Source organism: Mirounga leonina, unplaced genomic scaffold (genome assembly GCF_011800145.1).
Source record: "Mirounga leonina isolate KUSES-001 unplaced genomic scaffold, KU_Mleo_1.0 Mir_366, whole genome shotgun sequence".
In the NCBI taxonomy this organism is placed as follows: Eukaryota; Metazoa; Chordata; class Mammalia; order Carnivora; family Phocidae; genus Mirounga; species Mirounga leonina.
This window is the reverse complement of record NW_023270709.1, coordinates 13,067,011-13,094,646: the sequence shown is the minus strand read 5'-3', so window position 1 is coordinate 13,094,646 and position 27,636 is coordinate 13,067,011. Positions and strand designations below refer to the sequence as shown.

The window sequence follows — 27,636 nt, the reverse complement described above, 5'->3', positions numbered from 1 at the left end:
AACAGGCCATCTGTTTACCAGCCAGTGAGCTTTAGATCCCCCTTAGAAATGTACGAAGAGGGCTTTCATGTTCTTCTTCTTGCTGGGTTTTCTGCCTCATTTTCATTGACCTGCCTCTTAGCTTCAGTAAACACTTATTTTACATACTGAATCGGTAAGTAACCATGATAATTATTGGGTTTTTCAATAAAGCAGCTACCAGGGGAGAACTGAGCTGTTAAATAAAATAATTGTAAATGAAAGAATTGGCTAAAATGTGTGCAATTCCATTTTTGTTTAATGGACTTTCCAAATAAGTGACATAAGCCTGATTATGCAGCTTTCTTCAAGCTTTCATTAGGCTCCTTTGCTCCCGGCCTCTACCTCCTCATTTACTACACAATAGTGACCATAATATCTCCTTAAAGTTGTGCAAATTACTGGAGATAATCCTAATGCAGCAGTATCTAGCCCAAGTGCTTGAACTTCCTGGATTCACAAATAGAAATGTGTTAAGTGGGTATTTTTAATGACCTCATATACTGTGTGAACTTTCTTATCAAATTATTTTGAAAGCAGGGTCCCTACCTCCATCACTTTTTAGACAAGAAATACAGATTTTTTTCCCCCTAAGTTCACATCCCTAATTACAACAGAGAGGATCAGTTATATTTTGTTGAGAAGTCAAATGTGTTTAAACATAATGCTCAACTACTGTTTTTCCTCTCTATGTTACCAAGGTTTTTTTCATAGGGATATGAAACCAGAAAACTTGCTTTGTATGGGTCCAGAACTTGTAAAAATTGCTGATTTTGGACTTGCCAGAGAATTAAGATCACAGCCACCATATACTGATTATGTATCTACCAGATGGTGAGTAGTTTTATGCAACTCTGTAGAGGTAGAAGTAGGTCTATGTTGAAGTTTTACTACAGTGGATCATTACATAGCTTTCTGGAGGTTCCATTTTGAGTATTTAAAACAAAATATAGAACTGAATTTTGCATTCTGTGGAGAGAGAAGGATTGGGTCATGACTATTCTGAAGGAAAAGGGATTTCATTCATTCATTCATTCATTCAACAAACATTTGTGGAAACCTACTATGTGCTAGATACTATTTCAGGCATGGGGAACACAGAAGTGAACGAAACAGAAAAACAATCTGTCTCCTGCCACTTACATGACATCCAAAATACAAATAAGCAAGATGTTTAAACTTTGTTTTTACTAACAGAAAGACATACATGTGTTCATCAAAAGACATGTAATAGTCCCAAACTGCAAACTACCCAAATGTCCATCACATGCAGCATAATATATTCACCCAGTGGGATGCTTTACAGCAATGAGAACAAAAGTCTACAACTACACGCAACAATATGATTGAGTCTCACAGATACAATGAGGAGAGCAAAAGGCCAAACAGAAAAAAAGTGCATATGGTATGATTCCATTTCTACAAAGTGCAAAAATAGAGAAAACTAATCTCTGCTGTTAGAAGTCAGGGTAGTGGGTGCCTGGGTGGCTCAGTCGGTTAAGTGACTGCCTTCAGCTCAGGTCATGATCCTGGAGTCCCGAGATCGAGTCCCGCATCGGGCTCCCTGCTCGGCGGGGGGTCTGCTTCTCCCTCTGACCCTCTTCCCTCTTGTGCTGTCTCTCATTCTCTCTCTCAAATAAATAAATAAAATCTTAAAAAAAAAAAAGAAGTCAGGGTAGTGACTGCAAGAGTGCAGGTGAGGGGCCTCCTGGGATGCTGATAACACCCAGTTTCTTGATCTTGGCACTGGGTCAATGGGTGTATTCTATTTGTGACAATTCATCAAGCTGTCCTCTTACAATATGTGCATTTTTCTACATGTGTATTACATTCCAACAAAAACAAGAATATTTGTATATCAGGTGGTGATACATTATTATGGAGAAGAATAAAATATGGAAAGTGACAGGGAGGGGGGGGGGGCTGGGGGAGGGAAAGGGCATGCTGCTATTTTAAATAGAGGGTCTCGCTGAGAAGGAGATGCCAAGGCAAGAAGGAGCTTTCAGGCCGAGAAAATGCTGAGTGTAGAGGCCTTGAGACAGGAAAGCCATGTGTGAATTCTGCAGAAAGCAGAATAAATCAGGAGGGCTGTAGTAGGAAATGGGGCTGGAGAGTTAATGGAGGGCAAGATCTCAGGTCCTTACAGGTCATCATAAGGACTGTGGTGAACTGGGGAGCCCCTAGAGGATGTTGAGAAGAGGTGCAATGTGATCTGCCAGATCTTAAAAGTATCACTCTCACTGCAATGTTAAAAATAGATTTTAGAAAAGCAAGGGAAGAAGCAGGGAGACCAGGTAGGAGACTGTTACACAATAATTCTAGCAGGAAATGACAGTGACTTGGATCTGGTGACTGTGGAGGTGGTATTTTTGAAGTAGAGCAACCATGATTTCCTGATGAATCAGATGTGGGATATAAGATAAAGGAGTCAAAGATTCTAAGGGGGGTTTCGTTTTGTTTTGTTTTGTTTCTTGAGGAATTGGAAGGATGGTGTCAGCACTAACTGAGATGGGGAATACTGGGGAGCTTTTGTGGGGGAAGAAGCACAGTTCCATTTTTGGTTGAGTATCTATTTTCAACTGGGTAAATTTAGATGCTATACTGAAATGGAATGCAATTAAGAAGACTTGTTTTCAACATCTAAACTTGGCAAGACATTCGAAACTATTAATTTTATCTCATAAAAGTATCAAAACATAGTAACAAGTAATGGCAAGGATGCAGAGAAACTGGATCCATCATACATCTCTGGGGTGAATGTAAAATGGCACAGAAGAGTCAACAGTTCCTCTGGTTAAGCATATAGTTACCATGGGATCTGGAATTCCATACTTTGGTATATGTGCCCCAGAGAAAGGAAAACACACATCCACATAAAAACTTACACATGAATGTTCAGAACAGCATTACTTACAATAGCCAAAAACCTGAAACAAGCCAAATGCCCATCCACTGATGAATAGATAACTAAAGTGTGCTATAGCCATATAATGGAATATTATTTGGTAGTAAAAAGAATGAAGTACTGAGAGATGCTACAACTTGGATGAACCTAGAAAACATGTTAAGTGAAAGAAGCCAGTCCACAAGGACTGGATAGAATATGGTTCCACTGGTATGAAGTACACACAATAGACAAATCTCTAGAGACAGAAAGTAGACTAGCGCTGGGGATACAGGGATATTGGAGAGGTGTGAGGTTTCTTTTGGGGGCAATGAAAATGTTCAAAATTGATTGTGATAATGGATTACACACTACACGAATATATTTAAAGCCCTTGAGTCATACACTTTTAAATGGATGAGTTGTATGTTATTCGAATTATATCTCAATAAACCTGTCAAAGAAAGGTACTCAGAATAGAAGCAAAAAGACAATACTGTGAAATATTTGGGCTGATAAATCTACACATTTCAATGTGAAAAAAAAAGTTAGAATTGAGAATATTTTCCACCAGGTACCTTTGCTCTCATAAATAGGGTATTTTGGGGGCACTTGGGTGGCTCAGTCATTAAGCGTCTGCCTTTGGCTCAGGTCATGATCCTAGGGTCCTGGGATCGAGCCCCGCATCGGGCTCCCTGCTCCACGGGAAGCCTGCTTCTCTCCCACTCCCCCTGCTTGTGTTCCCTCTCACTCTCTCTGTCAAATAAATAAATAAAATCTTTAAAATAAATAAATAAATAATAAATAATAAATAATAAATAAATAGGGTCTTTTTCTCTATTAAAGATATTGTCAGTTAGGGGAACTGAGTCCACTGAAGGAATCAGCACTTTCAATCTGAAAGTAAAAAGAAGAAGAAAACCCCACTACTTAGGGATAGTGTTTGTTAATCTTTTGTTTTCTATCCTTCATATAAATATATCATGGATATAATGCTTTGTAAAATTATACAACTGTTCTCATTCAGAATATCTCTGCTTCCGTTCAGAGCTCCCCCCGCAACCCTGTCTTATAATACTTATTTCCATATTTATTCACTTGAGTTCCTAACTTAGGCCACTTGGACATTTCATTTATATTTGTCTCCAACTCCACCATTTGTGGTCAGGGAAAATGTGTTACATCCGATTGAGCCCCCAACACACTGTGCAAATGTGGGACACATAGAAGGCACTTAATACTGGTTCCTTGATTGAAATGTATGAACAAACCCCACCGCCTCTCTATCTTTCCAACTCCAACCAAAATGGCCTGTTTTGTTTTTTGTTTTGTATTCTATTTTCATAGGTATCGTGCCCCTGAAGTTTTATTAAGATCTTCGGTTTATAGCTCTCCCATTGATGTGTGGGCTGTTGGGAGCATAATGGCTGAACTATATACATTAAGACCACTTTTCCCAGGGACAAGTGAGGTCGATGAAATCTTTAAGATTTGCCAAGTTTTAGGGACTCCCAAAAAAGTGAGTATTCTTGTCCTTAAGTTGTTACAACTTTTGATTATTTATAACTTTTACCTAGCTAGCTGATATTTTTGTTTTCAAATAGGCTTACGCTTTAATGGTTATTTTTCTTATCTTTTTTTTTTTTTTTAATTGGGTGGGATGAGAAGCCAGAATCCCTACAAGACTGAAGAAAAAAGGGTTCTTGCCTTTAAGAACTTAAGGGAACACTCTGTATTTAGAATTTTGTATATTTAACTTTGGGTTGATGACCAGCTGATGACCTTGTAGCCATCCTTGCTTAGACTCTTTCCCACTTGCTCTGGGAATGTTCACTGGCATCAACTCTTGAATCCCAGGTGTCCTGGGCCATTTCCTCTTAACCCTTCCTGTTTCCTTTTACATACCTCTGCCATGGATATTTGATTCCTTGAACTGAGTACTTCTCATTAACTACTGCATTCAGCCAGACCTTACTTTCTGATATGTACTTAATAAGTACGTATAATTACATCCTAATTATGTTAGTATGTGCCTTGTAGTTAAAATTAGACAAGTAAACATAGTTATTAAAGCTTCATGTAATTTTTTATTTCCTAGCTATGTGCAGTTTTTAACAGTGGATGCAACGTCTAACATAATGAGGGTCTTTGTAATGATCAGCTGCTTTGTATACACCATTTGTGCTTATTTATTCAAAGTCAGCTGGGTATCATCATCAAGATCCAAAAAATGGACAAGAGTTTAATATTCTTTCTATACTATTTATAGCACTGAGTTGTATATGTGGTCTGGTATTTCATTCTGCTTATATGAATCAACACTAAAATTTTCACCACCAGTGATTTTTATATTATACCCATGTTTTTAAATTGATTACTAAATTGATTACATTTTCTTTTTGTTCTTCCGTCCCACCCACTTATATCTTCCTTAAACAGAGTGACTGGCCAGAAGGGTACCAGCTTGCATCCTCTATGAACTTCCGTTTTCCCCAGTGTGTTCCTACAAACTTAAAAACTCTTATTCCCAATGCCAGTAATGAAGCTATTCAGCTTATGACTGAAATGTTGAATTGGGACCCAAAGAAGCGACCAACAGCAAGTCAGGTAAGATGAATCTCCCTGGTAGAGTGGTTTTTTCTTTCTTTTTTTTTTTTTTTGCTTTTGAGATTTTACAATACCCCAAGAATATTTTCATTTACAAAGCAAGTCTGTTCTCAACCAGGGTTTTACCAACCTGTGAGTAAGCCTCAAAGCGTGAGGCATCCAATATGTAATGAATTCATTTCTAGGCCTATAACATCCCTGGGAGGATTGAGAAAATAGCCACTCCAATGATCTTCTGTGTCTTGTGGTTCAAATGAGGTTGAGGCTGCAAGGAATTAATTTCTTTAATGATAAAAATTCAGGCATGTGACAGCTAATTAGGACGAAACTTGTCACTGGTAGTAAAAGGGCATCTCTTCAGTTGTGCAACATAGGAGACTTTCTATGCCTTCCTATGGTTTAGAGGTGGGTTCTTGTTCACTCCACACAAGGGCATCACGCCTCCACAGGACTGGAGTATTGTTCACTCTCCAGCTCCCACAAGAGGCCAGCAGGTGGCACCCTTGCTCAGCTGCTTTGTGACCAGCCCTTAGACATCTACAGATACTCAGGTCATGATCCCAGGGTCCTGGAATTGAGCCCCGCGTTGGGCTCCCTACTTGGCGGGAAGCCTGCTTCTCCCTTGTGTTCCCTCTCTAGCTGTGTCTCTCTCTGTCAAATAAATAAATAAAATCTTAAAAAAAAAAAAGAGTAGACAGAGAACCCGACTTGCAGAAGCTGTAGGTCAGCCGTAGGTAAACATGGCATCACAAATTGGGGGGAGGGGACTGTCACTGGCACAATTAGTTAATTCTCTGGAAAAAAGTAAATTTAGGTTATTTCTTACCATACTTTTCAAGTAAATCACAGAAGGTTTAAAAAGTAAGAAGGACGAACTAAACTATTGAGAACTAAAGAAAAGTATAGGGGAGTAATCTCAAGCTAAGAAATAGATGAGTATAAAAGTAACAGAAGAAACCACAAAGGGAAAACTCAGATTTTTTTTTCATCATGGTAAGTGCACTCCTCAGGCCCCATCGCCTATTTCCCCCATACTCCCACCTATCTCACCTCTGGTAACCATTAGTTTGTTCTCTGTAGGGAAAACTCAGATTTGATCACACAAAAATTAAATTTTTTTCTCTTATAAAAATCTTTTTATTTTTAAAGATTTTATTATTTATTTAACAGACAGACACAGCAAGAGAGGAAACACAAGCAGAGGGAGTGGGAGAGGGAGAAGCAGGCTTCCTGTGAGCAGGGAGCCTGATGTGGGGCTCGATCCCAGTACTCTGGGATCATGACCTGAGCTGAAGGCAGACGCTTAACGATGGAGCCACCCAGGCGCCCCTCCTCTTATAAAAATCTTAAGGTTGGAAGACAAACAGCAAGAGTTCTTTTTAACAAATGAGACAGTATATTTTCTAATGTTTCTAAATATTTGTTAACTTTTGTAATAAAAATATAATAAAAGTCTTTAACTCTTACATAAAGAAGAAAAGTGGGCATGAGACATTTAAAAAAATCAGAAAAAGAAATTAAAATTACCAAAAAATATTTTTTTAATGTGCAGCCATTGTTCATTATGGTAAATGCAAAAACAACAACAACAACAAGAAACCAGTAAAAAACAGCTGAAAGGCTATTTCTCTAAGTAATGGAAAATAGTTTTGCAATGTAGTATATCAAGAACATTGAAAACATTCATAAAGTTGGATAAAGATTTATGCCCACAGATGTTCAAAGCTAATTAAAAACTGCCCATTGGAGGTATAAACCTAATGTTCTAGGGAACATTTAAAGTATATATATCCTTGATATAGACTACTTTGCCCCCATTAAAAATGGAATTTTTAAAATAAAGTAACCATTTTGGAGAATTCTCAAGCCCAAATATTAAGTTTAAAAGTAGGCTAGAATATTATACACACAGTATGATTTTATTTAAATATGTATATATATTAATTTACATGACTAGAAAGAAGTACAAAAAAGCAAAACATCAAAATGTGAGCAGTAGTTTTCTCCTGGTGTTGGCATTGGGGATTATTTTAATTTCTTCTTGAGAACTTTCCATACATCCTTATTCTATGCAATGATCAAATATTCCCCGAATAAACACGAAAAAACAAATTCTTTCTTAAAGATTCACCTCTTCTTGAAGGATGGTAACTGATATCTTAAAGAGGAAGAATTGTTATAGATGAAGCCTTGAAATTGCAAATCACATTTATAAAGGTTCTAGCTCCAAAATATAGTACATTTTTAATTTAGGAGTATTGGCATACTAATTAATAGGACTTAATTAAGAAGTTGAGGGCTTTCTGTGCATCAGGTACTGATGTATTTAAATTGCCTGTATTTGTCGAGCTCCACTTAGCAGTATCAGTGTAATTAACACATACGTCGGTTGTGGTAGGGGACATCTCAGAATAAAGATTCTTCCTACCTCTGCGGAAATATACCTCCCTGCCCTTACCCTCTTTCTTGTCCACTATTTCATCGTCCTGCTTTTTAGTGGAAGCTGGGAGACCGAGTTAGGGAGAGTTGAATTTATAGGATACAGGAGCCATGTACAGAGCTACTTCTGTCCCTCCAAAAACTGCCCTTGCATACCTGAGAAGTTAACTGTGGGTCAGAGCTGTGTTCACACATCGGTGGGTACCGGCTTAGGGCAGGATGTGCAGGGTAATAGGGCTTGGCTACCTTAAGGTGCCCTCCCAACCTCCCCTCCTCCATACACACAAACCGCAGAACTGGGAACTTTCCTCCTTAATCCAGGCATATGATTACTGGTAAAGGGATCAGCATCCACAGCTGAGCTGCACAGAAGGCTTCAGACATTCTCTAGACCAATTTTCATCAACCTCGACACTTGTGACATTTGGATCGGATCATTCTTTGTTGTGAGGACCATCCTGTTATTGTATTGTAGGACGTTTAGCAGCATCCCTGCCAACATGCCTAGATGCCAGTCGCACCTCCCACCCCCAGGTTGTGACAATAAAAATGATGTCTCCAGAGGGGACAGATGGCTCCCAGTGGAGAACCACTACTGTAGACTGTGTCACCCGTCAGTCATCAGGCCTCCCCTCCACCCCCCCACCTCCAGGCAGCAGCAGCTACTGGTTGACTCATAAAGGTAACCAGTGATAATGATAAAAATGATCAAACAGTGATCATTTTTTATTATTTTTATATTTTCTTCCCATAAGTATCTTCTCTTTGCTGGTATATTGCTATAATAAGCTCTAACACACATATATTTGTAATCTCCTTTCTGAGAATTATTTTTATTGCTAGTAGGTATGTAGCTATCCTTAGGCTAAGAGTAGCCCTGAATTTTATATAATGTTCAAGTTAATCATTTCAAATGAACTCCATAAAAGGTTTTCTTAACTCATTTCCTAATGCATGGACTCTAAACCATGATCAGTACCTAGCATTTTAGTTTGAATTAATCACATCAAATTTAGCCCATGTTTATAAGCTAGGTTTTGTTTTCATACAGAATCTTTAAATACAACAGTTGCTTTGCCTGGACGTTACACATGAGTTTTACATTCTTCCTACTATGTTGTACCTATTTTTTAAAAGAAATTTATGTCCTAAATCATTATTTCCTGGTTACCTTTTTGAAGGTACCACATAAGGGGAAAACTGGACGCTTTCTAAGTCTTTGAAGCTGATCTAGACTAGTGCTATATGCCGAGCCCACTGCTAGTCAGTCGTTTATGTGCAATAAATTTAGGCACAACCATTTTAATAAGCATTTCTTATTTCCATGCTTTTGTAGGCATTGAAACACCTGTATTTTCAAGTTGGTCAAGTATTAGGCCCTTCCTCACATCATCTGGAATCGAAACAATCTTTAAATAAGCAGGTGCAACCACTAGAATCAAAGCCATCTTTAGGGGATCTAGAATCTAAGCCTCTGCCGGACATAAACGATCAGACGGTCAGACAGCCCCAGCCGAAAAACCGCCACCAGCCACTGCAGTCCATCCAGCCTCCACAGAACATGAGTGTCCAGCCAGTGCCAAAGCAGCTGGGTCAACAGAAAGAGCCACAAACACTGTTTCCAAGTATCGTCAGAAACATGCCAACCGTAAGTAGCCCATAACGGCACTTTAGATGCAATAGTTTGGCTCAGTTAGGATTTTATTTTCTAGGCGTTCCTAAAAATGTGGGGGAAGATATAAAAGACTACTTATGTTACAGTCCCTGCTTCCTTTGGCAGGAGCTTAGCAAGAGATAACCTAAAATTTTCATATGGGTTATAAAAAGAAAAACAGCCAAAATGAATGCAATAAAGTTTGGATGCTACATACTTTCTTTAACAGTTACTTAAATGCAAAAGAACTCAAAGAATTTAATAGAATCTGGGACTCAAGAGAGCTGATACTAAATCTTAAGGATTTTAACATTAATTTAATACTGTTTTTAAATACTAATGAACATGAACAGAATGGGTTTTTTAAGTATCAGGTGTAGTCTAAGATTTCCTCTTCCTACTTTTGTTCAGTTCAGGGAGCTTGTCAGGGGCCATATTAGCTGTCTCCTCAAGATGTATACTCACAAATGCATTTGCATGGTGGGCATTTTAAGGACTGAGAGATCTCAACAAATACTGTCTAATTCCTTATCCATTCCTGCCATCCTTATATAAGCAAGCCCTGCTCCCAATAGCACTAATCTTATCCTACCACACTATTAATTACCTGGTTCTTATGTGTATTGTTTATTATCTGGCTCTTCCTATAGCATGTAGGCTCCGTGAGGTCAGGGATGTTTGTCTGTTTATCAGTACAGGCCCTGAACCCAGAATGGTGCCTGGCACATGGCTGAATTCTCAGTTTATCTGTTGAACAGATGAATTAATAGTTCATACTACATCTAGGAGTCTATATCATCTAGGGGCATTTCTTTACTTTAATAAGACTTATTTATTTTAGAGAAAGAGAGAGCGCACATGAGCAGGAAGGGCAGAGGGAGAGAGAATCTCAGATTCCACGCTGAGTGTGGAGCCCAACACAGGCTCAATCCCACAACCGTGAGATCACTACCTGAACCCATACCAAGAGTTGGACGCTTAACCAACTGCACCACCCAGGCATCCCCTCTTTGGGACATTTCTGACTATTCAGAAGTTCTTTCTTATACTGAGCTAAAATCTGGTTTTCTGTAGCCTTTTTTTTTTTTTTAAGATTTTATTTATTTATTTGAGAGAGAGAGAACACGCAAGCATGAGGGAGAGGAAGAGGGAAAAGCAGACACCCCACTGAGCAGGGAGCCCAATGCGGGGCTCCATCCCAGAACCCTGAGATCATGACCTGAGCCACCCAAGCGCTCCTTCTGTAGCTTTTAATAAAAGTTAATTACTCTTCAAGAAAGGAAGCCATTCAGATATTTGAAAATAGCCCTTATATTACCTGTCCTCTTCTCTAGGAGAAACATCCCCAGATCCCCCACACTTCACACATGACATCATTCACCAGTGACTGAGTAATCCTTGATTCCTGTGTAGGAAGGAGACTTTGAGACCCCTGCTTCCCATTTAGCATGAGGCTGCCAGAACTAGAGGCAAACCACGGGCAGGGAGTATAAACCATGGTAAATCACCTCCAACATTCCAGAACCATATGTGTTCTCATGTCACCAAAGATCACATTTTTGTTTTTTTGTTTTTTTCTTGGAAGGCACTTCAAATGTTGACTCATACTGAGAGGAAAAGAAAAGAAATGAATATTTATTGAGTATCTACTAAGTGCCATGTACTATGCTAAGGCCTTGTATGCATTCACTAAGTTAAAGTACCCAGTATCCTAGCACTAAATTTTTAGATAGCTAATAGGTTCCAGAGATGGGATTAAATATTCTGTCAACTAAAATTCCTAAGTCTATTTTTTACAAGTGCTTTTGCTAAATCACATATTCTTTACTTCTTTCTTGCGCATTTGATCTCTAGGATTCAAAAAATTGCAAGACCTTACTTTTACCTCTCCAGTTTCTAAATTATTTTTGTCTTGTCAGTTTAACCATTCTGCCTAGCATGTCACTAACTATGCATTGGTTTAGTTGTTCATTTGCTTTTTTTCTCCTGTACCTTCATGATGAACAGAATGGCAATGAGCCCTTGGGCAGGCCGCTAGGACCTTCTTGTAGGATGACTCTGATCCACTGAGAGTACTCTTGGTCAGACTATTGAACAATGTATTTCATCTGCTTGGGCTGCTATAACAAAATACCAGGGGCTGGGTGGCTTTAAGCCAGAAATTTATTTTCTAGATGCTGGGGAGTCCAAGATCAGAGTGTTAGCCAATTTGATTCCTAGTGAGGGCCTTCTTCCCGGTTTGTAGAAAGTGCCTTCTCACTTTGTCCTCCCATGGCAGAGAGAGAAAGCAAGCTCTCCGGAGTCTCTTTCATGAGGGCACTAAGCCCATCATGAGGGTCTCATCCTCATGACCCTGTCTAATCTCTAGTTACCTCCCAAAGGCCCCTTGTCCAAATACCATCACATTAGACACAGGGTATAAATTTGGGGGGAGGGGCGTACAAATTTCAACATATACATTTTGGGGGGAATAAACATTGAGTCCGTAACAGTACTGACCCACGTTTGTTGTCCTTTCATCACTTCACTTCACTGATAGCCCCAAAGACTCTGCCCCCTACTTTATTGAAGGCCACAGAGACCATGTGTATTCATTGTTTTTTATAAAAAATGGTGGCCTAGGGAATGCCTGGGTGGCTCAGTCGGTTAAGCGTCTGCCTTCAGCTCAGGTCATGATCCCAGGGTCCTGGGATCGAGTCCCGCATCGGGCTCCCTGCTCTGCGGGGAGCCTGCTTCTCCCTCTGCCTCTGCCTCTCTCTCTCTATCTCTCATGAATAAATAAATAAAATCTTTAAAAAAAAAATGGTGGCCTATACGATCTACCCACATTTTTTCCCTCGGTGCTCAAACTTTCCCTTTAATAACTGATTCTAGAATCTTTGCCCTCATCCTATACCAAACGTATTAAAGTGGAGTTTGCGAAAATCCACCTTCTCCTTTATACACATTATTTATATTTGCCCTTTTCCCATCTTCTCAGACATAGAAGTCTACTTGATATTACTGACATTGCTCAGCAGCATAGAGCATCAGCACCCTAAAAAAACAATTCAGCTGAAACTCAGCTAAATATAACCCTTGATATTAGCTCTACTTATCTGGGATCTTAGATCATTTTATTCTCCTTACTCTAGAGTTAGTTCTCCCTGGTGAAGAAAACAGCGGTCTAAGAGAGGTTGGCAAACACCATTTCTGCCATCAGCTGCCACTAAGACCCACGGGCTCCAAGCAATAGCATATCCATTCTTTAAACATCTTCCTGCCCCAAACACAGCTGCGTTTGCTTCCAAATTCCCTGGTTTTCAACTGCCTTTGGATTTTTCAGTTTATGTACCCCAGACTGCCCCAGATCGATTTGGATAAAACCCCAGTCTGGTCCAGGCCAGGTCTTCTTCCTCATTCCTTATTTTTATCAACAGAGCCACCATCCTGACACAAGCAGGCTGAAACTTTCAAAGTCATCCCTGCCCTTCCTTGTCTGCATCCATTAGGATTACATTCTGTGACTTATGATGGAGACCTGACCACGGAGGTTCAAACAATAACGGGTTGTTTTCTGACACAACAAGAAGTCAGGTGGTGGGCCAAACCAGGGCTGGTGCAGATTGTAGAAGGAACCAGACTGCTTCTGTCCTCCTGTCCTGCCATGCTTCGTGGGTGACTTTCATTCCTGTGGCCACCAGATGGCTGCCACTCCTCTGGGGTGGCTTCTGCATTCTAGAAGAGGAAAGAGTGAAAGCCACTGGCATGCCAAGGGAGTCCAAAAATAGCTCTCCTGGAAGTCCCTCCAGTAAACTTACACCAACAACTCATTGGCTAGATCGTGTCACACGGCTACATACAGCCGCGAAGGAGGCCGAGATTTCAGGTATTTTAAGTAGGCATATTGCTGCATAGCACCAAGTCTATTAGGAAGGAAGACAGGAAGAATGGCTACTGAGTGGACACCTCACAGTATGTGCCACACTGTCCTCTGACCTCTGTTCAGGGAGATGCGAAGTCCAGGCCTTTTATTCCTTGTCAAGAGCAAATGTATTCTTTCATGAGCATTCCAGTATAACTGCAAAGGGCTCCTATCTGAAGAGCCTGGCCTTCTAGAATGCTACCTTTATCTTCCCACTTTTTAGCTCAAAGACATCCGATGTTCTTCACTGCCCATGGGAGAGCTGCAACTCGTTAGACAGACACTAAAGGCCTTCAAACGTCGGCACCAGTCTGTCTTCGCAACCCTATCCTCCACTACTTCTAGTAGCAACCACCTACTTTGATAAGCTAGGTCTACACTTTCTTGCTGGAACAAACACTGGCACTTTTCTTTTCTTTTCTTTTTTTAAGTAGGCTCCATGCCCACTATGGAGCCCAACATGGGGCTCGAACTCACAACCCTGAGATCAAGACCTGAGCTGAGCTGAGAGTCAGACGTTAACTGACTGAGCCACCCAGGCTCTTTTCTACTAAAAGTCGTACTCTGTATATTTCCTCTTCCAAACTCTGGAACAACAACAATAATAGTAATAACAACTGTACCACCTAACCTTAGTAACTCCTGTTATGTGTTAGGCCTTATCCTAAGGACTTTCAAGGTATTTTACTATTAAATTCAGAAACACTAATTAGAGAAATACTGCTTATCTCCATTTAAGGAGGAGGAAACCAAGGCTCTGAGAAGTTAATTCAATTGCCCAAAGAGACACAGTCACACATGACAGTTTTCCAAATTCTACACCAGTGAGGTGTCAATTCTGATCCTCACCCCAACCCAAATCCAGAGATCTCTCCTCCCTCTGGACTCCTATCATATTTTTAACATGGGCTACCTGTTTTTGTTAGTACTTTTCAATGTGTATATATGTATCTTCTTAACTATATGGAAGGCTCCTTGAGAATGGGTACTGTTAGTATCAAATAGAATAGCTCGTGCATAAAAGGCATTCAGCAAACGATTACAGATGATGACGACAACTGATCTTCCACCACAGAAGCCAAGTGGCACACTGGGTCATAAAAGTTCAAGGAGGCGTTGGGGTCAGACTGTGTTCAAGTCTGGAGACAGCTGGGAAGAGTTTGAGGACTGTGATCTTGGAGCGTCCCATTCCAAGAAGCCAAGCATGAGTGTATTCAAAGAAAAGAGGAAAAAAGATTCTCCATTTCGGTAAGATTTCACATTCCAGGAAAATATATTTTTATCATGCATCAACTTTATATTACTCATTATATATAAATGAATGAAGGTGTTAAAAGACAGTAAGTAGCTTACTATTGTTTTCTTCCACACACCCCAGATCTCTACGCATACCTCTGGGAAGGTAAGATTCTTGACTTCTCGCAGTAATGATTCTCAGTATTAATGGCTGAGTGTTATGTGTGTGTGTTGGGCGGGGGGTGGTTCTTGTGAAGTTTTCAGTGTGCCCTACTGAATTATGATCACCATCATTCCCATTTGAAATCTGCACGCCTATTTGAAGAAAAGCAAAGCACAATCTACAAAGGTAATGGTTTCCTCTGATGGTGTTCAGATTCACTAATTTGTTTGCTAAACTTTTTTGATCATTTCCTAAACTTTTTCTGGAAGTTTCATATCTCCAGCAGTCCCTTTTCTTTCATAAGTTAAGTCATCATTAGTGCACTATTCAACTTTGAAGTGAGGGTGGGTTAAATCTTATGAAAAAAAGCTTGGAAAAATATTGTCTTCCTTTTTCTCTTTGGAACAAAAGAAGAGGGAGAAAAATATTGGCAGGAGGCAGGGCATTTTATCTAATAGCTGTCTGGCATTTACTTTGGGACACACATGTCTCTGAAGGTACATGGAAGATTCTGTTAGGAGGACTTATGCTTGGATAATTCTTAGTCAATAGGTTTCCAGGTCCTCAAGTTCCATAGGTACTCTTCCCTAAAGTACACAAACTTGAGTACAAACATGCTTAACCCCCCTCCCACTTTATGCCAGAAAGTCACACTCTCAGCATTTTCAAATCTGGAGTGGCATAAAGGCCTAACAACCTTTGAGATGCCAAACAAAGGGAGAAGTCAGAAGATTGCCACCTTCAGCTCAGAAGCCTTTGCTGTCCTATACGTATTTCTCTTACGGGAAAAAAAAAAAAAAACACATTAGAAATAGGGTATTTTAGCCTGTGTTGGAAAGCACAGGGATTCAGAACCACTAAAGCACCAGAGCCTAATGATGCTTATTCTTTTAAATGTACTAGAATGTTCTGTGAAACTTTTTTTTTTTCAAAACCTATGGATATATGTTGTACATAATTTTTTGAAGATTCAGTGTTTATGGAATAAAGTGGTTAAAACTTTATCAAGTTATACCATGAAATACTCCAATTATAGTTAATCCTCATATTTCATCTTAAAATTATTTACTGTTTTCTATCTACTATTAAGAAACAAGAAATACAATGATTTAATTTATGATAAAAAATTATAGATGTTAACTTAAGGATATATAGAGAGGTATGTAGTTGCTTTTTTAAAACAAATAATTCTTTGTATCTGCATTGGTGTACTATGTAGATGACTTGAAAACTTTTTTTTTTAAAACCCATTTCATCCTAATTCCAGCTGAATTTTATCATGTGTTTTTAGGTGGAAGAGATTTATTTTTTTTTATTTATTTTTTTAAAAGGAACCAGAGCTTTTTTTTTTTTTTAAGATTTTATTTATTTATTTGAGAGCAAGAGAATGAGAGACAGAGAGCAAGAGAGGAAAGAGGGTCAGGGAGAAGTAGACCCCCTGCTGAGCAGGGAGCCCGATGCAGGACTCCATCCCAGGACTCCAGGATCATGACCCGAGCCGAAGGCAGTCGCTTAACCAACTGAGCCACCCAGGCGCCCGGTGGAAGAGATTTAAATCAAAATCTATAGTTAAAATCAAGTTTGTAGTCCATATACTTAAATTCTGGCAAGGGAACAACTGGTAAATGTCTTTAATATCATTTATTCCTTTTCTCCTGAAATTCTTTAGAAAAACTGTATGACAACGAATTCTTAATGTTTATTTCTTCCATTTTTATTTTTTTAGTATCTTCAAATGGCTTTATATAATTTAGACATATAATAACAATAATAATTATTAATATACTTCCATATATTAAGCACCTACCTAAATTTTAATTTATAATCTTCATACTTCAGTAAAAATAGCGTAGCACAGAATACTGAGAGTCAGATAGGTTGGATAAACAGGTTGCCTAAAGTCAGGTGAGGCCTAATTCAAAACTGTCTAGATCTCTGCCTCTCTTCTGTACTGCACTATTTCTTAAGCAATAGGAGCCCAAATACTTGGTGAACTGAATGCACTCTGCTATGCTTTGCTCAGTTTCGCAGGCAGCCTAGGCTGCCTCGTAAAGAATACAACAGACCAAATACTAAAATGTAAAACTTTCACTTATTAGATTGTCTTTTTTTTTAGCGAACAAAACAGAAGATATTTATACTTATACTTGTATGCATGCCCGGTAGACAGTTACCAAATACCTAGATGGTATTAAGCAAAGGTATGAACAGGATGTAGTCTGTCTTCATCCCATCAAATGTACAGCAGTGGAAATAAGACCTTCAAGTCAGTATAACACAAGATCAGAGAGTGTATTAGGTTCTGCTAATAAAGGAGCTCTAAGGAGCTCAAGAGTTCTGCTTATGGGCAGATCACTTTGAGGAGGAGAGCAAAGTCTTTTTGGAATGAGCCATTTTGAAAACCGGTAGGATTTCGGCAGTTGGTAGGACTACAGTGGGCTGAGGGAGAGGGAAAGAAGCCAGAAATGGGTGGGGCTCTTTCTAATGGAAGGGTCCCACCTGTGTCGAGGACTACCCCAGAGCAGGTGGGGGTAGCAAGAAGTTCAAAGGGCCAACCAAGTCAGTGTCGGTCTCTGAGGGGGTCCCAGACAACCTTACTGATCAGACATTACTTTCATAGGTGAATGTGGCTATGATTATCTTCCCTTTCACCGTGTCACCCTCCACTCATAAATCCACAACTGTAGCTGTGGCCTGAAAGCTAGAAACATTATACACAGGCAATTTGCTGCTCAGTTATAAAGCTTTCTGTCACATAACGTCTAGTATTAAAAATGATTGTGTGGACGGCCCAATATCTGTTGGGGGAGAAGTTGTCATTTAGCATCCCTATCAGCAAAAGGACTCTGATGGAAACCATTTAAGTGAGCTGAACTTGCCCTTGAAAAGATGAGCAGGGGGTGGGTGAGAACACAGTAGCTGTCATCTTCACATTTTTTCACATTGTAATGCCGCCTTCTGTTGACTTTTAAGGCTTCCAGAGTCCGTACCCTCAGGCTCCAACCACTCGGCAGCAGGGGAAAACAAGAGCTTACCTGCTGCTTTTTCCCTAAAATCTGATTCTGAACTGTCAACTGCCTCAACAGCCAAACAGTACTACTTGAAGCAATCAAGATACCTTCCAGGTAAGCAGAGAAAATAAAATGTTTGCTGCCAACTAGAGTAGAAGTCAGGCTCAAGTGCCTTGGAATCTTTGCAGGAAGGGCACCCTAAGACAAAAAGCATAATCACGGTGCTCTTCACTGGCTCAGCCTGGTCAGTACTTATTCCCAAGTACTTTTCTGAGTCTCCTGCTTCTGTGAAGTCTGCTCAAGAAATGCCTTGTCAAAAATCAAGATGAGAATAGGCTTCCAAAAAATACCACCCTCGCCCACCAAAGCTATGCCTGTAAGTGTCAAATTTTGTTAAAATAATTCTGCACCCCCATTACACCGTTTCATAAAACGTGAGATTTTACACTGTGTCCTAAATGATCTGGATTATGGTTTTGAAAGATCATGGTGGGTAGAGCATACTAGGCGCTCAAGAGGGGCAAGGAGGCTGGTCGAGAGCCCACTGCATATGTCTGGATAGAGAGGGTAATGGCTTGCTCCAGAGTGGTGAACGTGGAGACAGAAATGGGTAAAATCTCAGTGTATTTCAATAGTGGGAAGATAGGACTTGCTGATAGATCAGCATGGATGATGGTAAAGAACAGAAGGAATTAGTGTTGGCTTCTGGATTTTTGACTTGGCGACGACTGGGGGGAATGGTGGTAACTTTAGCTGAGAAACGGAAGATTAGGAGAGGACAGGAGGTGTGGAAGTGGAGAAACGGGAGTTGAGGTGGGGATGCCTAGCAAACATCTGAGTTGCTCTATCTAAGACGACTGATGGGGAATTTATGTTGTGCCTGTAAGCAGCATTTTCTCCTCAAAATCCACTTTAAAAAGTTTAAATTCAATGGAGTCTAAAAGGAAATCAATTTTTAAGTGACTGTGTATCTATACAGATCTATCTTTAGTCCAAAAAGGGAGAGAGATGAAGTTTTTCTTTTGTGAGCATGGCCGTTTACAGCTTTCTGAACATAGTAAACAGGCCACTGGGTTCACATGAGGAAGTATCCAGAAGCAGGCCGTGGTTTTTATCTCCCAGGAGTTTGTTTGGGAAGGAGGGATAAGGAAGACAACAGACAAGGTTGAAACTGGATTGTTAGCAAGAGATTGCTGCATGACATTTTTCCGTATACCTTTTAGGCAACCATTTAAATTTCAGTTCTAGGAATCCAGTAGAGATCCATTCCTACTGTCAATAATTGAAAGGAAAAAATGAAATTACAGAAGTCTTTAGAAATGAACAGGAGAGAAAGCAGGAGGCACAGGAGCTGCACAGGTTTAGCCACACATGTTGAAGAAGTTGAAGTAACAGGGAGAAGGGAGAACAAAGCCAGGCTTTTGACTGCACTTCTCTGCTGAGTAGTAAGAAGGAAGATACTGTCCTATCCAAGGTAGACTGAAGAGATTGGCATGAAGTTATCCAGGAAGGAGCTAAAACTATAACCCTGGGTATTTGGAGATCTGTGGATTCAGTGTTTGTTTTGTTTTAGCCTTTATAGAGAAGGTGACCCCGCTGGTCCTTAGTGGATGAGCAGCATGTCTCTGTGCAGATGGAAGGGCAAGACATTGTGGGACCCCTGGATAGGATACACATTCATTTGTGGAGGCTGTTGATTCCTTTGTTTTATTCATTCACTCAGTAATACATGTTAAGCACTTAATACGTGCAAGGTACTTAATGATCTAGGCATTGAGATATCTATGTAGCACTGAACAAGACACACAAGGTCCCTGCTCTCCAGGAGCTTCCATTCTAGTGGAGAGAGAAAAGGCAAATTCACAGGTGGTGATGAGTGTTGTGGAAGCAGAGAGACAACCTGGAGTTGGCTGCAGGGGGGCACTCCCCCATCCCCTCACCTTTGACCTGATACCAAAAGGATGAGGAGGAGGCAGCCAAGTTGGGAGCTGAGAGAAGAGGTTTTAGGCGGAGGGAACGACACTGGCTTGAGAAGTAGATCAACAGGCTGCAGATCTGGAGCTTAAAGAGTTTAGGGGAGAGAAACCAAAGGGGAGGAGGGGGAAAGCCCGCAGGGGTCAGATGATGCAGCACCTTGAGGGCAGGGGAAGGAATCTGGGGTTCTTTCCAGGTCTGACGGAGGCCTTTGAAGGAAACTCAGGAGGTAAGTGACACATGACACATGCATGAAAAAGACTCTGTGTAAAGGATGGATTGCAGCAGGGCAAGGCTAGACGCAGGGAGGCCAGCTGGAAGCGACCGGAGTCCTCCAGGGGAAAGATGATGATGACCTAGAGGGAGCTGGGCTCGTGATAGATTTTGGAAGTGGACCTGCTGATAGATGTTGGTAGAAAATAAGGGAAAAGCGAGTTTGGAGCTTGAATCCGAGCTGGATGGTGGTGCCATGCTCTGAGATGGGGAAGACTGAGGAGGAACAGGATTGGGTGGGAAAGAGGTGGACAGTCCTGTGCGTGGGCTGTTCTATTTGAGATGCTTGTGAAACATGTCAGTGTGGAGAGGCCACGTGGGCGGAAGGAGGGAAGAGCCAGGAACGCTGAGGAGGGACTGGGGCCAAGGAGAACAGATGTAGGAGTCCTCAGCGACTCCCAGACAGTATTTAAGTCCATGGATTGAATAGGATCACCTCCAGAGAGATTGTGAGCGGTAGACGAGGAGGAGCTGAGAAAGAGGAAAGGAAGGAGCCTGGCAGATGAGGGGGAGACCAGGCACAGGTGGTTTCCAAAGGCCAAGGGAGAGTTTACCTGAAAGAGTTTACTGCTGAGCGGTTATAAGAAGGGAGAGAAATGCCTGATAAAATTTGTCAGTGGAGGGCGCTTGGGTGGCTCAGTTGGTTAAGCGACTGCCTTCGGCTCAGGTCATGATCCTGGAGTCCTGGGATCGAGTCCCGCGTCGGGCTCCCTGCTCGGCGGGGAGTCTGCTTCTCCCTCTGACCCTCCTCCCTCTCATGCTCTCTGTCTCTCATTGTCTCTCTCGCAAATGAATAAAATCTTAAAAAAAATAATAATAATAATATTAAATTTGTCAGTGGAGAAGTTCCTGATGACCCTGGGAGTTCAGTTTCAGTCTGGAATGGTGAGGGAGAACTAGACTGGAGTGGGTTGAAAAGTGATGAGAAGTGAGAAGTTAGCGACTGAACAGGAAGACTACTCTTAGGAGACGTTGTGCTGTGAAGAGGAGCTTAGAAACAAGCCATACTGGGGCGCCTGGGTGGCTCAGATGGTTAAGCGTCTGCCTTCGGCTCAGGTCATGATCTCAGGGTCCTGGGATCGAGTCCCGCATTGGGCTCCCTGCTCCTTGGGAGCCTGCTTCTCGCTCTGCCTCTCTCTCTCTCTCTCTCATGAATAAATAAATAAAATCTTTAAAAAAAAAAAAAAAGAAAGAAACAAACCATACTGGAGCGGGCTCAGGGAGCACATCAGTGGTAGGGATTCTGGGTCTTTGGAGCTCCTCCACATATGGACAGGAATGACCTCTTACAGAGGGAGGGATTAGTCATGCAGGAGGGGAGGTGGATGCCTGAGGGAGTGAAGTCCTTAGGAAGGTGAGGAGAGTTGGAATTAAGACGATAAGAGATGGGGGGCACTTTTGAGGAAAGCAGCAAAGACACTTCCCTTGTAATCTCAATCTAGATACCTGTAGGTTTGTAAATATTTGTGTTCATACTATGAGGGAGTTCTGATCTGACTGCAAAAGCAGGAATGTAGCAAAGTTCCCAAAACACAGATTCATGGGGGATACTTTTCCCTGTTTAAAAAAAAAAGCAGCAAATTGATATTTTCTTATCTGTACAAGGGAGCCCTCTGGTGGTGGGAAAGGCAACTGTAAATTTTTGTTAGGCTAAATGGATCCAAGGTACCCCGTTTTCGTATTTCTGCTCCCTAATGTGGTTTTCCGGGACATATTTTAGGGTATCTGAGATTGGTCTGGTCATTTCCTTTTTAAGAGAGATCTAACAGATTCTGCAAATTACTCTGGGTCAGAAGCATAGCTATAATTGAAACTTAATAATCAGACTTGAAATTAGAATTACCGTTCCCCTGTTGGCATTTTTTGTCTTGAGGATGCCCCTCTAGAGCTGGATGAGATTTGAAACTAGAATTGAGCTCAGTTCAGTCACCTGGACAAACATTTACTGAGCACCTATCATGAGCCAGCAACTACAGAGGACAGAAACTATAATAAGAAGTGATCCTTGACATTTGTGATCCAAAGTTATTTTTATAATTGAGTATCTTTAGGAAGAAAAAAAAAGAGAATAATATCTTTGGGGGCCCTCTTTTTTTTTTTTTTAACCATAAATCCAAGCATAAAAGGTCTTATTAAACATCAACCTTTAGGATCATGGGAGCTCCAGAAATGTACCATATACTTTCAGGGCAGCATGACATTATACTACAAGAACTGGCAGATCTGTGACACTGGCCGTCAGGGAGAGAGACGCGAGAGTCATAGTTATTGACCTGCTACTGACCGGCTGTATACTGGAGCAAGACTTTGAGATTCTGTTTTCTGTTACTTACAATGGGACTGCAGTCATCTCCCGGCTCACCCTGTAAGCCTTAGGTACTTAAGTATAGCAAGGTAGTTGCAAGTGGAGCGTGCGATGCAAGTGCAAAGCATCTCTCAGACGTGTCCTCTGGTCTCACGCCCTGCTCCTGGCACCCCGACCCCAGCGCGCATGGGAGCCGCCACGTTGGCAGGGAGAGCGGCTCCCTCCATAGCACTTTTGAAACCCTGCTCCTTCTCAAGTCCCCTTTATCACTTCTGTCCTTCCTTCCCCCACCCTGTGTCTTCAATGTCCCATGTCATTTCTACACTTGCCTTTCCTACCATGTTTTCTTTTTTTTCTGTTTTGTTTTTTAAGATTTTATTTATTTGACAGAGAGAGACACAGCGAGAGAGGGAACACAAGCAGGGGGAGTGGGAGAGGGAGAAGCAGGCTTCCCGCCGAGCAGGGAGCCTGATGCGGGGCTCGATCCCAGGACCCGATCCCAGGACCCTGGAATCATGACCTGAGCTGAAGGCAGATGCTTAACGACTGAGCCACCCAGGTGCCCCTCCTACCGTGTTTTAAATTTCTTCACAGGACACACACATCCCTACGTGATTTGACCCCTACTCCCCTCTCCAGCCTCACTTTGTGCCAGTCCCTGTTCTTTGTCTGTGGACTGTCTCCCAGGGCATCCCTACCCCGGGGCCCTGGCCTACATGCGGCCTCTTCCAGGAACACACCTTCCACCCCCTCCCGACCCCTAATCAGATTCACAGTTCAGCTTAAAATTACTATTTTTTAAAGAAAGAGTGGTGGAACTTTAAAAAAAACTTGCTTCTGTTATTTGCCTGCCCCCTCAGCACCAGATTCTTTCAACAGTTTACACAGCGCTCATTACCTATTTATAACTTTTAATGTCTCCCTTCCCATTAGAGTAGATTATAAGAGCCAAAAGAGTAGAAACTAGTCTGCTGTGGTCACCACTTTTTGTCCAACGCCACCCACAATACCTGGCATGTGATAGGTGCTCAGTAAATATTTGCTAACTGATTTAATCTCCTCTGAGGCAAGGGATGATGGTATATTCATTTCTACCTCTATCTATCACAGTGTTTGCTATATAGAAGGTGCCCAGGAAACACTTGTAAACTAACATGTAAATGACTTAACAGTCTACCTACGATTGTGTCTATTTCCAAGAAATCTGGAATCTTTAAAAAGACAGAATTAAAGCAATTATCTTTGCTAATGGATATATTTACTTAAAAAAACTGTTTAGGGATATCACAAGGCTAACTGGATTAACAAAATAATTTAGGTACTCAAGAGCCCATTCTTTGTTGAACTACACTTATGCAAACAGTTCATTTAAGGTGATTTTTAGTTTGTTCCCCTACCTTGCCCTTTCTTTTGGGGGTAAGGGATTTTTTTTTTTTTTTTTTTTGGTGAAGATTTTTTTCATATGAGTTACTGCTATCTTCTTTAGTAAGTGCATCTTCTTTATTGTCAGGTAATTGCCTACTATAGTTCAATTTGTAAGTGTTTTATCAGAAACCAAAATCCGTAAGGAGCTATATGGCATAAGAAAGGCAAATTATTTACCTGGAGGAGTGTTTCACTAGAGAACTGGTGACCAGTAACCCTGAGTTACAGAACAACCTGGCTTTGGTCTGGCTTCAAAACGAGGGATATTATTATATGTCTCATAAATGGGAAACTTTGCTAAGGAGTTCACTCTGTGAAAAGCAAGAGCTCATCCCACCTGGAAAGAATCGCTAACTTCCTACATTAATGGTAGTCCTCAGTGAGGATTTTCCTTGTATCAGCTTAAGAAAACACTCCATGTACAACCCAGAGGCTTCCACTGTGTGATGTCTTTACCGTCCTGTATGTTGCATCCAATTTATTGTCAGTAAAAAGAAAGCAAGTTCAGGAAGTTTTCAAATCTCTTAAAAAGTAAGTTAAAACACCACCCTTTGACCACTAGTACCAAAGTTCAAAGTTGACTCCATGTGTCACAGATTTCAGAAAATCATAAATACTTTGTTTAGACTTTCCTATGTCTTATTTACAAATAAGCTTCACAGATAGATCTTGACACATCTACTTCCAAACCCTCAGTTCCCCTGAGTTCTTGGTCACATGTCTGTTTTCCTGGCCACACTAAGTGCTCCTCCAGGGTCTGCCCCAGAGTTCATACTGAAAACAAGTAAATGACAAGGAAATATCTTTTTGAAGAAAATTTGGGTACCACCTCCATTTTTACAAGACATTTAGCAAGAAATGTCCAATGTTTAACTATTATTACTTGTATGATAGAAAACACCTTATGTTTATAAAATACACTGTGAGGATTCCAGATTATTGGAAGTATTCCAGGTGAAAGCAGTTATCTGCTACATTGCAACATAAATTTATTTCCATTCTCCTCCTCCATGTTATTTCTGATCCTCATTTGAATGTATTATATATTTTTCCTTCAAGTTAATGACCACACGCTAACCTCTGAAATGACTGTTTTGCTCTTCTAAGGTGTAAATCCCAAGAATGTGTCCTTGGTAGCCAGTGGAAAGGATATAAACTCATATACATGGAGTAATCAGTTATTTCCTAAGTCATTGGGACCCATGGCGGCAGAACTTGCTTTCAAAAGGAGTAATGCAGGTAAAGCAAAAATACATTTAAAGTATAAATTTACATTGTTTTCCTTCTGCAGATTTTTACTTTTAACTACATTGCAGCTGCCTCTTCCAACTGAGATAACTTTGAGGGTACACAAAAGTTTTCTAACTGGTACTTGAGCACAGATAATTTTAAGGCAATCAATTTGCCAGATCTCAACTTCCATATGGATTCTATCCTAATAAATGCATCTCCCTGAGCAATGGGTCTCTATTCTCCTACTTTACAAAACAAAAGACAAATTCTGTTTATTAGGGTGTGTTTCCTGTTCCCCAAAATATAAAAATCTCTGGGGTGCCAGTCAGAGAGACATTTTCATATGTTGGGATCAATGTTGAGAAAGTGAGTAACTCTGATGATTGGGGAACAGATCCTGTTTAAGTCACATGGTTTCCAGTTCTTAGCCTTCAAAAAATTGAAGGAGAGCCTAACTGAATTATTAGCTGACAGATAATGAAAACTCATTTTCAAAATCACTGTATGATTTTTGATCTAGAACTGAAAAGAGTTCAAAGCCTGTTGTGACAAAGCTGTAACAGAACACCTTTCGTTAACCAAGGTTTCTCAGTGTTCCAAAAAGGAACAAGAGAAAAAAGGAATAGGATTGATGCTGAAACCTGATTTTAGCAATAAGCAATACTCATTTGTGGATACATGGGCAGCCTGAAAAGGTGCCATCTTTCTCAGTGAGATGAATTTCTCTAAAAACAATGCCTTTTAATGTTCAGTAATCAAAATTTATAGTACTCATCTGTTTTGATTAATTATATATAATGAATTGTTGTAATTATAACTAACCTAATCTAGAAAAAAAAGTATTTTAACATACTTATGGTTATAAGAAATTTTTTTAAAGGTTTCAACTTAAACATACTTTTCAGTGGTCAACTTAAAAGACTTCTAAGCCTAAAATTATATTTGGATAAAATTTGGGAGTTGACATGAATGAAAATAAAATTTTAGAGAGAAATGAGATTAATGTGAAATTTCCAACTGTTAAAAAGGAATATATTTATGTATTTTGTAAGTCAGTATTGGTAGGCATAAAACCACCACGGTATTTAGATTCCATGGCTTATAGTTAAAGCAGAGATGTAACAGTTTTATTTTTAAATGTCTATGATTACAATATGCTACAAATGACAACTTTACAAACTATAAAACTTATAATGAAAAATTTTACATACCAGTTTAAAGTGTGTGAAGAAGTAAAGAGTTTTTTTAAAAAAATAGATAGGTAGATAGATAGATGGTATTAGTCCAAAAAAAATGTGAGATCACAGATGTAGCAAGTAAGCAGTCTACTGGGGTATTCTGATGTGACACTAACACACTCTGGACATTTTAAGTTTTCCAGATGCTCTGAGGATTCATCTATTTAATAGTGCTGAGGTATCAAACACTGCAGCACTGTAATTTATTTATTTTTCCCACTATTTTAAAGTAATATTTACTGAACCAGCTGGTTAAGTACAAGTAAGTTTAAATGATCACACTACAACTTTGTGTCTCGGGGGAATATATAATTGACTGGCATCAAATGAAAGCTGTGACCACACATGAGAACAGTTTCTCATGTTAAGGGTTCTTCCTGATTTTTTCATGAATCATCTAACCATTGTTTCTCTGCTTTTCCTAAAACATTCTTCATATTCATTCTTTCTTTCCACTTGCCTTCTCTTCAGAGGAAAGCATAATTAAACCAATTGAAAAACTATCATGCAATGAAAGTTTTCCTGAAAAATTAGAGGACCCACAAGGTAATTTCTGGGCATTCTAAATGAGTACAACTTGTTCTTTGAATATCTTCTCCAATTTTCTTTTCCACATTTGCCCTGAATCCTGTCATACAAGGCCACTATGAAGGCCAACCAAGGTCATCTGCTTTTAGAAGTCAGACCAGGGCTGGGAGATAGAGAAGCATTCCACGACATCAAGAACACCTTTCTTCAGTAGTCGGGATTCTAAGACTAACTTGCTCTCAAAAAGCTCTAGGTTCATCTTCTTAAGTCAATATTGACAATTTATATAAATGAAGCAAATCTAACTGAGAATAAGAATTAAAAGAATATTTTCTAATTATAATCAGTATTCCTGGAAAACCTTTTTTAAAGTTCTGAAACTCATTTCTTATGCATTAACAATCATTTAAAATTTAACCAGGTTGGGGGCGCCTGGGTGGCTCAGTTGGTTAAGCAACTGCCTTCGGCTCAGGTCATGATCCTGGAGTCCCAGGATCGAGTCCTGCATCGGGCTCCCTGCTCGGCGGGGAGTCTGCTTCTCCCTCTGACCCTCCCCCCTCTCATGTGCTCTCTCTCATTCTCTCTCTCTCTCAAATAAATAAAATCTTAAAAAAAAAAAAAATTTAACCAGGTTAATAGAGATGGTGGCTTTCCTAGAGTTTCACTGTTGCTGGTTTAAACAGTGCTAACTATTGGCTCCAGCCTAAAAATTCACAGCTCACAAGGTACTTCAAAAATAATAAG

The 27,636-nt window shown here is 40.2% G+C and overlaps 2 protein-coding genes across 3 annotated transcripts in view; one reads left to right on the top strand and one right to left on the bottom strand.

The window, feature by feature from the left end:
* LOC118027453 (transmembrane protein 14C-like) overlaps positions 1 to 27,636 on the bottom strand; it is a 91,613-nt gene that overhangs the window by 41,052 nt on the left and 22,925 nt on the right. The gene's annotated exons all lie outside the window — the stretch shown is intronic.
* The window catches only part of MAK (male germ cell associated kinase), a 54,859-nt gene that overhangs the window by 21,211 nt on the left and 6,012 nt on the right, over positions 1 to 27,636 (top strand). The window contains exons 6-13 of the mRNA XM_035030841.1: positions 720 to 852; positions 4,250 to 4,421; positions 5,342 to 5,509; positions 9,285 to 9,596; positions 14,582 to 14,754; positions 17,879 to 18,030; positions 25,001 to 25,132; positions 26,836 to 26,910. Of these exons, the coding sequence (XP_034886732.1) occupies positions 720 to 852; positions 4,250 to 4,421; positions 5,342 to 5,509; positions 9,285 to 9,596; positions 14,582 to 14,754; positions 17,879 to 18,030; positions 25,001 to 25,132; positions 26,836 to 26,910 (1,317 nt within the window). The remainder of the gene's footprint in view (positions 1 to 719; positions 853 to 4,249; positions 4,422 to 5,341; positions 5,510 to 9,284; positions 9,597 to 14,581; positions 14,755 to 17,878; positions 18,031 to 25,000; positions 25,133 to 26,835; positions 26,911 to 27,636) is intronic.